General features: G+C 46.9%; 1 protein-coding gene across 2 annotated transcripts in view; it reads left to right on the top strand.

Annotated features, from left to right (window-relative positions):
• The window catches only part of LOC113429279 (proprotein convertase subtilisin/kexin type 4-like), a 32,316-nt gene that overhangs the window by 4,286 nt on the left and 15,615 nt on the right, over positions 1–12,415 (top strand). For both annotated transcript variants that reach the window (XM_087948803.1, XM_087948802.1), the window contains 4 exons: positions 2,647–2,742; positions 4,855–4,983; positions 8,960–9,036; positions 10,560–10,648. In XM_087948803.1, coding sequence (XP_087804929.1) covers positions 2,647–2,742; positions 4,855–4,983; positions 8,960–9,036; positions 10,560–10,648 — 391 coding nt within the window. The remainder of the gene's footprint in view (positions 1–2,646; positions 2,743–4,854; positions 4,984–8,959; positions 9,037–10,559; positions 10,649–12,415) is intronic.

Below are 12,415 nucleotides of genomic sequence, written 5' to 3'. Positions count from 1 at the left end.
AGGCTGGCTTCATATAGGTAGGAGTTTATTTCCAGATTGATTGGTTTTAGGGCAATGTTTCTCAATCTTGGCCATTTTTAAATGTTGGACTTCAGCAAGCAAGGCTGGCTGGGAGATTCTGGAAGTTGAAGTCCATACGTCTTTTAAGTTGAAAAACACTATTTTAGGCTTCCAAAACTCGTATAAACAGCTGTCTGCCAGCAGCCCCATTAATCAGTGAAGGAACAAACCCCCTCAGTCCTCACTTATCCCAGGAAAGTGGTTGGAAAGTAAATCAGAAAGTCACTCCCCTTATTTGGTTTTAATGGGGAAATGTTTAGTTATTTGTCATTGTCGTGTTTTATATCGTCCTTTTATGATGTTGCAAGCTGCCCAGAGTCGCTTGATAGACGGACGGCATATAAATTTAATTAATATTTGCTGGAATTCCTATAGTCCCATACCATTCTTCTCCATACAGCTTTGCTAAAGGGAAGACTGCAGAAACTCTGTTTGGCAAAAAAAAACTATGGTCAGTTTATGTCTGTGGAGATTCTCTGTCATCCAGGTCATAGTTGTCCCAAAGGTGCTTTTATTTCAGGAGGCAACTGGACCTTCTGGTTTTTCTTTCAAGACACCTCGCTTCTCATCCAAGAAGCTTCATTGGATGACTCTGAGGATACAGATAAACCTTCTAGTCTGGCAGGGGGCTGGACTAGAAGACCTCCAAGGTCCCTTCCAGCTTTATTCTGATTCTAGGTTGCTTCTCTCCTTGATTGGTTTCCATCCTTTGCTTCTCGACCTGCCCTCTGGTGCTTTTCTTTGGGAAAAACCCTCAAATATTGCAAATTGACATCATGTCACCCGCTAATCCTTTTCTTCACTAGGCTAAAATAGCCATTTGTCGTACAGTTTAACCTCCATCGTTGTGGCTCTTCTCTGAACTCTTTCTACGGCCTCCTCATGTATCCCTTCCATCTCAATAAATCTGGTGAAAGAAAGCTTTGCAAGAGCAATGTTGACGGGGGTGGAGAAATCATGTTTCCTTTTTAGGGGATAGCCAAAGGACTGCACCGTCCAAGAGTTAAACAGACCCAGGTTTTATGAGTCGTATCCTTTTCCACGGCTGTTGTGAAAGGACGTGATAGGAATCACAGGAAAGAGTGTCGGAAAAATATTTAATCCCACTCTATAAAGCCTTAGTAAGGCCACACCTAGAGTCCTGCATCCAGTTTTGGTCACCACACTATAAAAAAGATGTTGAGACTCTAGAAAAAGTGCTGAGAAGAACAACCAGGATGATCAGGGGACAGGAGGCTAAAACACACGATGAACGGTTGCAGGAACTGGGCCTGGCTAGTCTAGGGAAGAGAAGGACCAGGGGAGACAGGAGAGCAGTCTTCCAGTATTTGAGGGGTTTCCACAAGAGAGGAGGAAGGGGTCAAGCTATTTTCTAAAGCCCCCCAAAGGCCACATAAGGAACAATGAATGGGAACTGGTCAAGGAGACATTCAACCTGGAAATAAGGAGAAACTTTCTGACAGTGAAAACAATCAACCCATGGAAGAGAAGTTGCCTTCGGAAGTTGTGGGAGTGCCATCACTTGAGACTTTCAAGAAGAGACTGGACTGCCATCTGTCAGAAATGGTGCAGGGTCTCCTGCTCGGGTGGGGGGTTAGACTAGATGTCCTACAAGGTCCCTCCCAACTCCGTTAATAGATAGGTAGGTAGGTAGGTAGGTAGGTAGAAAGAAAGAGAAAGAAAGAAAAGAGAGAGAGAGAGAAAGAAAGAAAGAAGAAAGAAAGAAAGAAAGAAAGAAAGAAAGAAAGAAAGAAAGAAAGAAAGAAAGAAAGAAAGAAAGAAAGAAAGAAAGAAAGAAAGAAAGGAAGGAAGGAAGGAAGGAAAGAAAGAAATTGTGGGAGCTTCATCCCTGGAGGCTTTCAAGAAGAGATTGGGCTGCCCTCTGTCAGAAATGGTGTAGGGTCTCCTGCTTGGGGGGTTGAACTAGATGGCCGACAAGGTCCCTTCCAACTCTGATTATCTGTTATATAGACTTGACTTTGGGGCTGGACATTCCCAGCCTGTCTGGTCTGGCTACCCTGACAGATAGAAATTTGAGCCCAACAAGATGGGGAACCTGCTGGTCCCAACTTGGGGCCGTGGAACAAAAAGAGATGGTTTACTTTGGTTTAACCCACGGGTGGGCTTCTACCGGTTCACCCTGGTTCAGGTGAACCGGTATTGAACCGGCAGCTAATTTTACGGCCAGTTCGGCAAACCGGCAAATCCCATCCCGCCCACCCTGCCCTGCCCCTCCCAGGAGCCCCCCCCTCTCCCCCACAGAGCCCGTTTTGGATCCCAGGTAAGTATGGGGCCTCCCGAGGCTCCAGAAGGCCAGAAATGGGCCCGTTTTCCAGCTTCCAGAGGGCCTCCGGAGTCTGGGGAGGCTGTTTTCACCCTCCCAGAGGCTTGAAGGAAATCTTCAGAGCCCAGGGAGGACAAAAATGCACACACACACACACACACACACACACACACCCCGTGGTGCAGGAGGCTGACTAGGCCACGCCCACCATGGCCACGCCCACCCAGCAACCGGGCAGAGAACCCCTTTGCTAAGATTTTGGAAGCCCGCCCCTGGTTTAACCTCCCTGGTTTTGGCTCTAGATCCCGTGGTTTGAACAGCAGGCGCTGAAGAAGCGGACGAAGAGAGCTGCCACGATTGTCCCCACCGATCCGTGGTTCCATAAGCAGTGGTACATGGTGAGTGGTGGGGCAAGAAAGCGGGGAGGATTGGACTCTACCTGCCCAGGGCCCTCCTCCCCCCCACTCCTTTCTAAGGCTTGGAAGACCTTTGTGGGGTCCTTGGTGGTCTCTGAGCTAGGTTGTTTTTCTCGCCGACGTTTCACGACCCAACTAGGGAACGTCATCGGGGCTAGAAGGACGTGGGGTTTGTGGAGAGAAGAGGAGGAGGACTGTAGGGTCCTTGGTGCTCTCCGAGCTGGGTTGATTTGTTGCAAATGTTTCATTACTCTACCAGGTGACCTCTTCAGTGCAAGAAGGGAGTGGGGAAGACGTTTCATTACCCGACTAGGGAACGTTATCAGTGTTCTTGGTGATGAAATGTCTGCAAGAAGACAAGCAGGCTCAGAGAGCACCCAGGATCCCACAGTCAGTCTTCCTCCTCTTCCTCCTCTTCCTCCTGAGGAGACCTGGCTTTTTCACCAAAGTATCTTCAGCGATAGGATGGGAGACCACCAGGAGAGGCCAAGAGGAGGTGACAAGGGGATGGCGAGAGCACAGCAGGGCTTCTGGTGGCCAAGTGCTAAGGCAGGACTCCCTCAGACTCTCCCTCCCTCTCATTATAACCTTCCTTCCTTCCTTTTCTTCCTTCCTTCTTTTCCTTCCTTCCACCCTTTCCCCCCCTTCCCTCTTCATTTTCCTTTCTTTCCTCTTCCTTCCCCTCTTCCCTTCTTTTTTCCTTCCTTGCTCTCTTACCTAGTTGGATCCAGCTCACGGGCCTTGGGTTTGACACCCCTGTTTTGGAGAATAGACTGACCCCCTCCCCTTTGGGGCAGCCTCTCAAAATATTGGAATTCTGCTATCATGTCTCCCCCGGTCCTTCTTTTCTCTAGACTGGCCACACCCCCGATTCCAGCAACCATTTTTTATATATTTACTAGCTCGATACCCCGTGTGTTTTGCTACGGAACTATGTGGTCAGGCTTAGTTTTTGGGGAAGGAAAATAACGTGGGAAAAATTCTGCCTCTGCTTACCAGCCTCCCTCAATATTCATCTGGCTAGTGTCCTGTCAGCGTGTGAGAGAGTTGAGGGCTGTTTGGAAATTGAAAGAGTATTTGCTGTGTGAGCCAGAAGGAGACAGCAAGGAGCCTGGGTGTGGCTTAGCTCAACTGTTGTGTACTAAAGCTGCTTGGTACTGCTGTGAAACTGAAACTCCTCTGCTTGTGCTTTGCATTTGGAAGAGATTTCTTTTCAAGTGGGGAGGGGGAGTAGAGCGTGTTTTTATTATTATTATTATTATTGTTGTTGTTATCATTATCATTATTCCTAAGAGGTCTGTAGGGGGCGTGCATAAGCGCACCAACGTGCCTACCATCCCTGTCCAATTGTTTCTTTTATTTTTTATTTTTCTTATATGTATCCATGTATTCATAACTATGTTTTTACTTATATCGATTATCTTGTAAGCAATTGACAAAAATAATAATAATAATAATAATAATAATAATAATAATAATAATAATAATAATAATAATAATATAGGAAATACTCTAAATGCTCTGAGGGTCATTTGGAAAAATCCTTTCTTAGTGAGCCCCTAGAAGCCAAGAGGAACATACATGCCCCATTTCAAGTTCATAGGCTTGACGGTTCTGGAGATTTTGTGATGATACGTGAGGGGCATTTTGCCTTTATATATATAGATATATAGCTGGTTCATATTTATGACGGTTACAGCATCTGGTGAATCCCTTCTATGACCTTCTGCCAAGCAACGGGGAAACCCAATTCACTTAACAACCATGTGTACCAATTTGACCACTGTGGCGATCCACTTAAGAAAGCTGGCGAGAAAATTCATAAAAACGGGGAAAAACTCGCTTAACAAGTTTCTCACTTAGCAACACAAATTCTGGGCTCCATTGTGGTCGTAAGTGTAGCCTGTACAGGTTCAAGCAATCCGTCTTCTGAACCGGGACTGAAAAAGTGTCGTCCTGATTCTTTGCGCCAGACATTTGCGGTCTTTGGAGAACTTTGGGGAGAGGGGCTTAAAAGGATTGCTGAGGTCCAAAGCCCATCAGAACAAAATTCCCTGCACCGCGGAGCCCTCAATCCTATCTTTTCCATCGTAGAACAACGATATCACTCCAGACCTGAACGTCCTCACCGCATGGAGCCAGGGTTACACCGGCTTAGGCGTGGTGGTGAGCATTTTGGACGACGGGGTCGAGAAGAACCATCCTGACCTCGAGGCGAATTACGTGAGTAATAATAATAATAATAATAACAGATAATCAGAGTTGGAAGGGACCTTGTAGGTCATCCAGTCCAGCGGTCGCCAACCGCTGGGCCGCAGCCCACTGGTGGGCCGTGAGAAAATTTTGGTGGGCTGCAGAGAAATCTCACCCCCAGAGCACCCCTCCAAAGCAATTAATCCAGGCTGCGCAGAAACACAAGTGCCTGCGCCGCCCACATAGCCTGTGGGAACCCTCCCTGCCCACTTACTCCTTACCCTGCAAACTTGCCTGCTAAAGTGCTATTTTTCCTTTTTCCAACCATCATCTGTTCTGCTGTGCCGGGAGATTTAGATTAGCTAGGAAGCAGGAAATGGTTGGATTTCTTGCTTTCTAGCTAGTCTTTAGATCTTCGGCTTTGCTTCCCCTAGGACTGAAGCAAGCAAATTCAGTGCAGACTCACTGCAAGCAAATTTGAGAGACTGAGCTAACTGATGGCAGATAGATAGATCACTGAATGATTCTGTGAGCAATTCAGTCTACCTGCTTTGCCTGATTTTGGGTAAAAGTTGCTCTTTATTTATAAAAAGTTCAATATTTACATACATGGTGTGTTGTGAGTTAATTCTGTGAGTTTGCTTGCAAGCAAATTTTATGTGACAGGCTGAGCTAGCCAATGGCAGATAGATAGATCTCTGAATGAATCTGTGATTCTGTGAGCAACACAATCTGCCTGCCTGCTTTGCCTGATTTTGGGGGGTAAAAGTTGCTCTTTTTTTTATAAAAAAAAAATCAATATTTATATAAATATTTATAATATCTACATACAAGCCATGCCCAGCCAGTCACATGACCACCAAGCCACACCCACAAATTAGGCCACGCCCACAGAACCGGTTAGTGGTCCCTGGGATCTAAAATTATGAGTTTGGTGGTTCCTGAGGTCCAAAAGGTTGGCGACCCCTGATCTAGTCCAACCCCCCGCCCAAGCAGGACACCCTACACCCGCGATGGTGAACCTATGGCATGCGTGCCACAGGTGTCAGGCAGAGGCATTTGTGCAGGCACACGAGCCCCAGCTAAACTTACCTGCACTCCACATGCGCACGCTTCCCAGCTGATTTTTGGCCCGTTGGAGGCCGTTTTTGCTTGAAAGAAGCCTCGGGAGGCCCAAAAACGGGCCTTCCGGAAATACCCGAAGTGCCAAAACGGGCCTGTTTTTCGGCCTCCCAAGGCTGCCAGAGGCTTCCCTTGAGCCTCCGGGAGGGCAAAAACTGCCTCAAACAGGCCGAAAATCAGCGTATGTGCGGTGCAGATAAGGGTGGGGGTGCTGCGCACGCATGCGCAGGGGGGGAATAGGGCGGGGCTCATTGCATTGTGGGTACTGGGATGGGCACGCTTTCGGCACACCACAACAAAAAGGTTCTTCATCACTGCCCTACACCATTTCTGACAGATGGCAGTCCAATCTCTTCTTGAAAGTCTCAAGTGATGACGCTCCCACAACTTCTGTTCCATGGGTTGATTGTTCTTACTGTCAGAAAGCTTCTCCGTATTTCCAGGTTAAATCTCTCCATGTTCAGTTTCCATCCATTATTCCTTGTCTGGCCTTCAGGTGCTTTGGAAAATAGCTTGACCCCTTCCTCCTCTCTGGGGCAGCCCCTCAAATATTGGAAGGCTGCTCTCCTGTCTCCCCTGGTCCTTCTCTTCCCTAGACTAGCCAAGCCCAGTTCCTGCAACCAGTTCATCGTATGTTTCAGCCTCCAGTCCCCTCATCATCCTGGTTGCTCTTCTCTGCACTTTTTCTAGAGTCTCAACATCTTTTTTATAATGTAGTGACCAAAATTGGATGCAGGACTCTAGGTGTGGCCTTACTAAGGCTTTATAGAGAGGTATTAGTACCTCCCTTGATCTCGACTGTATTCCTCTGTTAATACAATTTAGGATTGCATTAGCTTTTTTGGCTGCCACTGCACACGGCTGGCTCCTATTTTGCTGGTTGCCCACTAGGACTCCGAGATCCCTCTCCCAGTTACTGCTATTGAGCCTGGTTTCACCCAGTCTATATGTGTACACCCCTACCTGGTGGAGAACAGAGGAAGGAAAGCCACAGGGAGGTGGAAATGGTCTCAATGGCGCCTTAGGCTAACTGCAGGCCACCAGGTGTGTCAGGGGGGCATTTCCAGGTGTTGTGGGCAGGCTGATTGCAAATTCTGGCAGGCCTAAGATGGAGGGGTGTGTGTGTGCATCGAGCAGAAGGCCTGCCTGCCAGCAAAGATGGGAAAGAGAGAGAAAAAAAAACAAGAATTAAAACTCACCAAGGAAGCCCTCAGAACATGTGGCTATCCCTTCATCAAACCTCACAAAAGACCCTACAAGGACCCTCCATAACAGACAACGAAGAGGACAAGAAACGAAGCAACGTTGTCATTGTGTACATTGCAGGAATATCGGAAAAGCTCGGGAGGCTCTTCAGCCGACACAACATACATGTTCTGACCCACACCCTTTTCCAACAAATCAAACACAATCCAAAGGGAACAGAAACCTTGTAATGCTTTTACCAAATAATTAGTTGTGATAACCACAAGCCTTGCCAAACGGTGCGAGACTTGCCAAAAGATAACAGACAAGAAATAATTTGCAATACAAGAATCTTCAAATACAAACTCAGGATACTGGAATGTCCACGAGGCTGGAGTTTTCAAAATGTCTTTGCCTTCTGCAAAGAAGGTTAGTTTCACAGCCGGCTTTTATCTTCTTAAAGGAGGAGCCATTACCTTGCAGCCTTACTCCCGAGTCGCCCATGCTGTTGTAGCTGCTCTTTCCTGCGAGCAATCCTGCGTGCACACGCCACTTGGCACAGGCTCCTCGGGAACCTCCTCATCGCTGCTGCCAGCCCCCACAATCTCCAAAGGCAGCACTCCACTCCCTGATGGTCCCGGCCCCTCATCTGAGTCCTCGCTCTCCTCAGCCGTCCGCACCTGCAGCCGGCTAACCACAACAATACAGTATGTGCGCACTTCAAAGCCAAGAACACACAAAGGCCGAAGTTTTGTCTGCCCCAAGGATAAAAATACTCCGGCACAAACTGAGCATCGTGGTACATGCAGCACAATTCAGGCAGCCCTGTGCAGATCTGTACATTGGGGAAACAAAACAGACACTTCATAAGCGCATGGCACAACCTAGGAGGACAAACCTATCAGGTCTAGATTCAGCAATTCATCTGCATTTAAAACAGATAACAGATAATCAGAGTTGGAAGGGACCTTATAGGTCATCTAGTCCAACCCCCCCCCCCATTTTGGGGGGGCTTCTGGGGCTCAGGGGGCCTGGGGGTGCGTTTTTGCTCCCAGAAGGCAGAAAACGGAGCATGGGGGGGCATGCAGCAACCCCCTACACATTTCATTTTGGGGTCTCCCTGGGCCCAGGAAGGCAAAAAATGGAGGGGATGGGGGAGTTGCCCCCCCCCTATTTTTGCCTTCCTGAGCCCCAGGGAAGCCTCCTGGGCGAAGCAGTAAGTGAGGGGGGGAATCCTGGCACAGCTGATCTTAGGAACATCTGATCGTCGGGAGGAAAAAAAAAAGAAATACCTTAAGGCAGGGTGTCAACCTTGGCCACTTTAAGACTTGTGGACTTCAACTCCCAGAATTCCTCAGCCAGCTTTGCTGGCTGAGGAATTCTGGGAGTTGAAGTCCACAAGTCTTAAAGTGCCAAGGTTGGACACCCTGCCTTAAGGAGTGACTAGGCAGAGCGTCAAGCGGGCGGGGTGGGGTGAGCGAATGGTGACTCGGATGGGGGTGCGGCCAGCCAGAAGTTTCTACCGGTTCAGCGACCCACGCCAAATCTTTGCTACCCGTTCAGTTGAACCGGTGCGAACTGGCTGAATATATCACCACTGGCCCTCTCTCAACCGACGGGGGAGGTGGGCACCACATCGTCCGTTTCCAGTCGACAATTTTCTTCCTTCACTTTGCACCTGTGATCTACCTCCTTCCAGGATCCTTTGGCAAGCTACGACTTTAACGACAATGACCCGGATCCTCAGCCGCGCTACAACAGGTGGAATGAGAACAGGTAGGGCGTGGGTGTGGGTGTGCGTGGGTGTGTGCCTGGTTGCCCGCTATCTTCCAGATCTTGGAGCTTTTAACTTCCCATGTCTCCTGGCTGGCATGGGAATGCTGAGAAAGGATTGTGGAGCGTTGTAGTCTGGGGTCAGAGTTAGCTTGCCTGCCCTTGTTTATGAGAATTTTCAGAATCATACCGCTAGGATGAGAAAAGATTCTATGTGGTCTTTCTTTCTTTCTTTCTTTCTTTCTTTCTTTCTTTCTTTCTTTCTTTCTTTCTTTCTTTCTTTCTTTCTTTCTTTCTTTCTTTCTTTCTTCCTTCCTTCCTTCCTTCCTTCCTTCCTTCCTTCCTTCCTTCCTTCCTTTCTTCTTTCTTTCTTTCTTTCTTTCCTCTTTCTTTCTTTCTTTCTTTCTCTCTCTCTCTCTCTCTCCCCCCTCTCCTTCCTTCCTTTCTCCCTCCTTCCCTCTCTCTTCCCTCACTCCTTTCTTTCTCTTCTCTCTCTCCCTCTGCCTTTTCCCTCCCTTCTCTCCTTTCTTCGTTTCTTTCTTTTCTCCCTCCCTCCCTCTCTCCCTCCCTTCTTCCTTTCTTTTTCCTCCCTCCTTTCTTTCTCCGTCCCTCCCTCCCTCCTTTCTTTTTTCTTTCTTATTTTTTTCTTTCTCCCTTTCTCTACCTCTCTCCCCCTCCCTTCTTTCCTTCCTTCCCTTCCTCTTTCTCTCCTTCTCCCTTCTATTCTAACTGCAGTGGGTTCTCCAGCACAGCAAAGCGATGCTGCCGTGGTAGATGTACATATTCAGAGACAAAGTCCTGGATCTTGGGGGACCCGTTTCCATCCCCCTTCGAGGCCTAAACTGATCTGTTCACAGAGCTCTGACCTGCCACTCAGAGAAATTAGCCTGGAGCTTGGCAGCAGGATTTGGCCAGCTGCAAGGGAAGACCTGCCACCCCTCACATTAAACATGGAACGGCTTGCTTGAGTCCCAGAATTGTGGTTGTTGCCATTGGTGGAGGTTTGGAAGCAGAGATTAGACAGCCATTGTCTGGAATGTTAAGGTCCTGGGATTTAAGAGCCGACCAGCAGTGAAGCTGATGCAATATAGGCTGATGCAATAAGAATGAATCAGCACGGCATGGGTATTTCCCTTTAAGACTGGGGATGGGTTCTACCCCTTTAAGAGGTGTTTATATAAAGGCAGCCATTAGAGGGCATGTCTTCTCCTATTGTCTGGTATTCATTGCAGAAGTTCTCAGTGTAGAGTTAAGAAGAAAGATTGCTTGTAAGGTATTTTGCCTACCACGTGTAATATCTCTATATAACTGGTGTATATAAACCACTGTTAAATGTCTAAGTCTCTCTGTGCTGTGGTTTGCTCTTGGGTTGGCCCATAATGGTAGTCATGCTGCCAACGCTCTGACACGGAATGACAACAGGCTCTCCTGCTTGAGCAAGGGGTTGGACTAGAAGACCTTCCAAGGTCCCCTTTCCAACTCTGCGATGCTGTTTTCTTCTCTCTTCGGCCCATTTCTTCTTTCAGACACGGAACACGCTGCGCAGGAGAGGTCGCCGCTGCCGCTAACAACCACGTCTGCGGAGCCGGTATCGCGTACGGGGCCAAAATTGGAGGTACGAGACCTCTTTGTGCTTTTAGAGTAGGCTTGAGCTGCCAGGTGCGTCCCGAGAGGCAAGGAGGCTGAACACGCATGGAAAATTCTTGGTCCAGAAAAATTCTGGGTCTGTATGGGAGAATCTGAATTCCTGGAATCCACAATGCCAACAGGGATGGTTTACATGCTGCGTACTTGCTGGGTGGGGGATGCTGGGAATTGAAGTCCACACATATGTTAAAGTTTTTAAGATGGATGGACTTCGGTTCCCATGGTCCTTGCTGGCTGGGGGATGCTGGGAATTGAAGTCCACACATATGTTAAAGTTTTTAAGATGGATGGACTTCGGTTCCCATGATCCATGCTGGCTGGGGGATGCTGGGAATTGAAGTCCACACATATGTTAAAGTTTTTAAGATGGATGGACCGGTTCCCATGGTCCTTGCTGGCTGGGGGATGCTGGGAATTGAAGTCCACACATATGTTAAAGTTTTTAAGATGGGTGTACTTCAGTTCCCATGATCCATGCTGGCTGGGGGATGCTGGGAACTGAAGTCCATCCATCCTAAAGTTGCCACAGTTGAAAAACACTGGTTTATAGGAATATTATCCCAAGTGCCTTTCTTTGCTTTCTTCTGAATTGCGTCCTGAGTCACTTTTTTCAAATGCCGTTGTAACTTTGAATGGTCACCAAACAAATTGTCGTAAGTCAAGGACTACCTGAATTATGTATTTTAAACATTCAAGTTTGTGGACCAGCTGTTTTCTATGTGCTTAAGGTAGAGGCCATTTTTTCCCTCAACCTTGGCCACTTTAAAACTGTGTGGACTTCAACTCCCAGAATGACCGAGGAATTCTGGGAGTTGGAGTCCACACAGCTTAAAGTTGAATGGATGGATGGATGGATGGATGGATGGATGGATGGATGGAAGGAAGGAAGGAAGGAAAGAAAGAAAGAAAGAAAGAAAGAAAGAAAGAAAGAAAGAAAGAAAGAAAGAAAGAAAGAAAGAGAAAGAAAGAAAGAAAGAAAGAAAGAAAGAAAGAAAGAAAGAAAGAAAGAAAGAAAGAAAGAAAGAAAGAAAGAAAGAAAGAAAGAAAGAAAGACTGACTTCTGCAGCACATCTTAAGAGATTTGTATCATACCTGGCTGGGGAATTCTGAGAGTTGAAGTCCACACAGCTTAAAGTTGGATGGATGGATGGATGAAAGGAAGGAAGGAAGGAAGGAAGGAAGGAAAGAAAGAAAGAAAGAAAGAAAGAAAGAAAGAAAGAAAGAAAGAAAGAAAGAAAGAAAGAAAGAAAGAAAGAAAGAAGAAAGAAAGAAAGAAAGAAAGAAAGAAAGATAGATAGATAGATAGATAGATAGATAGATAGATAGATAGATAGATAGATAGATAGATAAGATGATAGATAGATAGATAGATAGATAGATAGATAGATAGATAGATAGATAGATAGATAGATAGAAAGAAAGACTTCTGCAGCACATCTTAGGAGATTTGTATCATACCTGGCTGGGGAATTCTGGGAGTTGAAGTCCACACAGCTTAAAGTTGGATGGACGGATGGATGGATGGATGGATGGATGGAAGGAAGGAAGGAAAGAAGGAAGAAAGAAAGAAAGAAAGAAAGAAAGAAAGAAAGAAAGAAAGAAAGAAAGAAAGACTTCTGCAGTACTTCTTAAGAGATTTGTATCATACCTGGCTGGGGAATTCTGAGAGTTGAAGTCCACACAGCTTAAAGATGAATGAGTGAATGAATGAATGAATGAATGAATGATAGATAGA

The sequence above is a fragment of the Notechis scutatus genome, unplaced genomic scaffold (genome assembly GCF_049901735.1).
Source record: "Notechis scutatus isolate UNSWTSFEM ecotype Mainland unplaced genomic scaffold, rNotScu1.2 NSCUSCF20, whole genome shotgun sequence".
Classification (NCBI taxonomy): domain Eukaryota; kingdom Metazoa; phylum Chordata; class Lepidosauria; order Squamata; family Elapidae; genus Notechis; species Notechis scutatus.
This window is presented reverse-complemented; position numbering and strand designations above follow the sequence as displayed.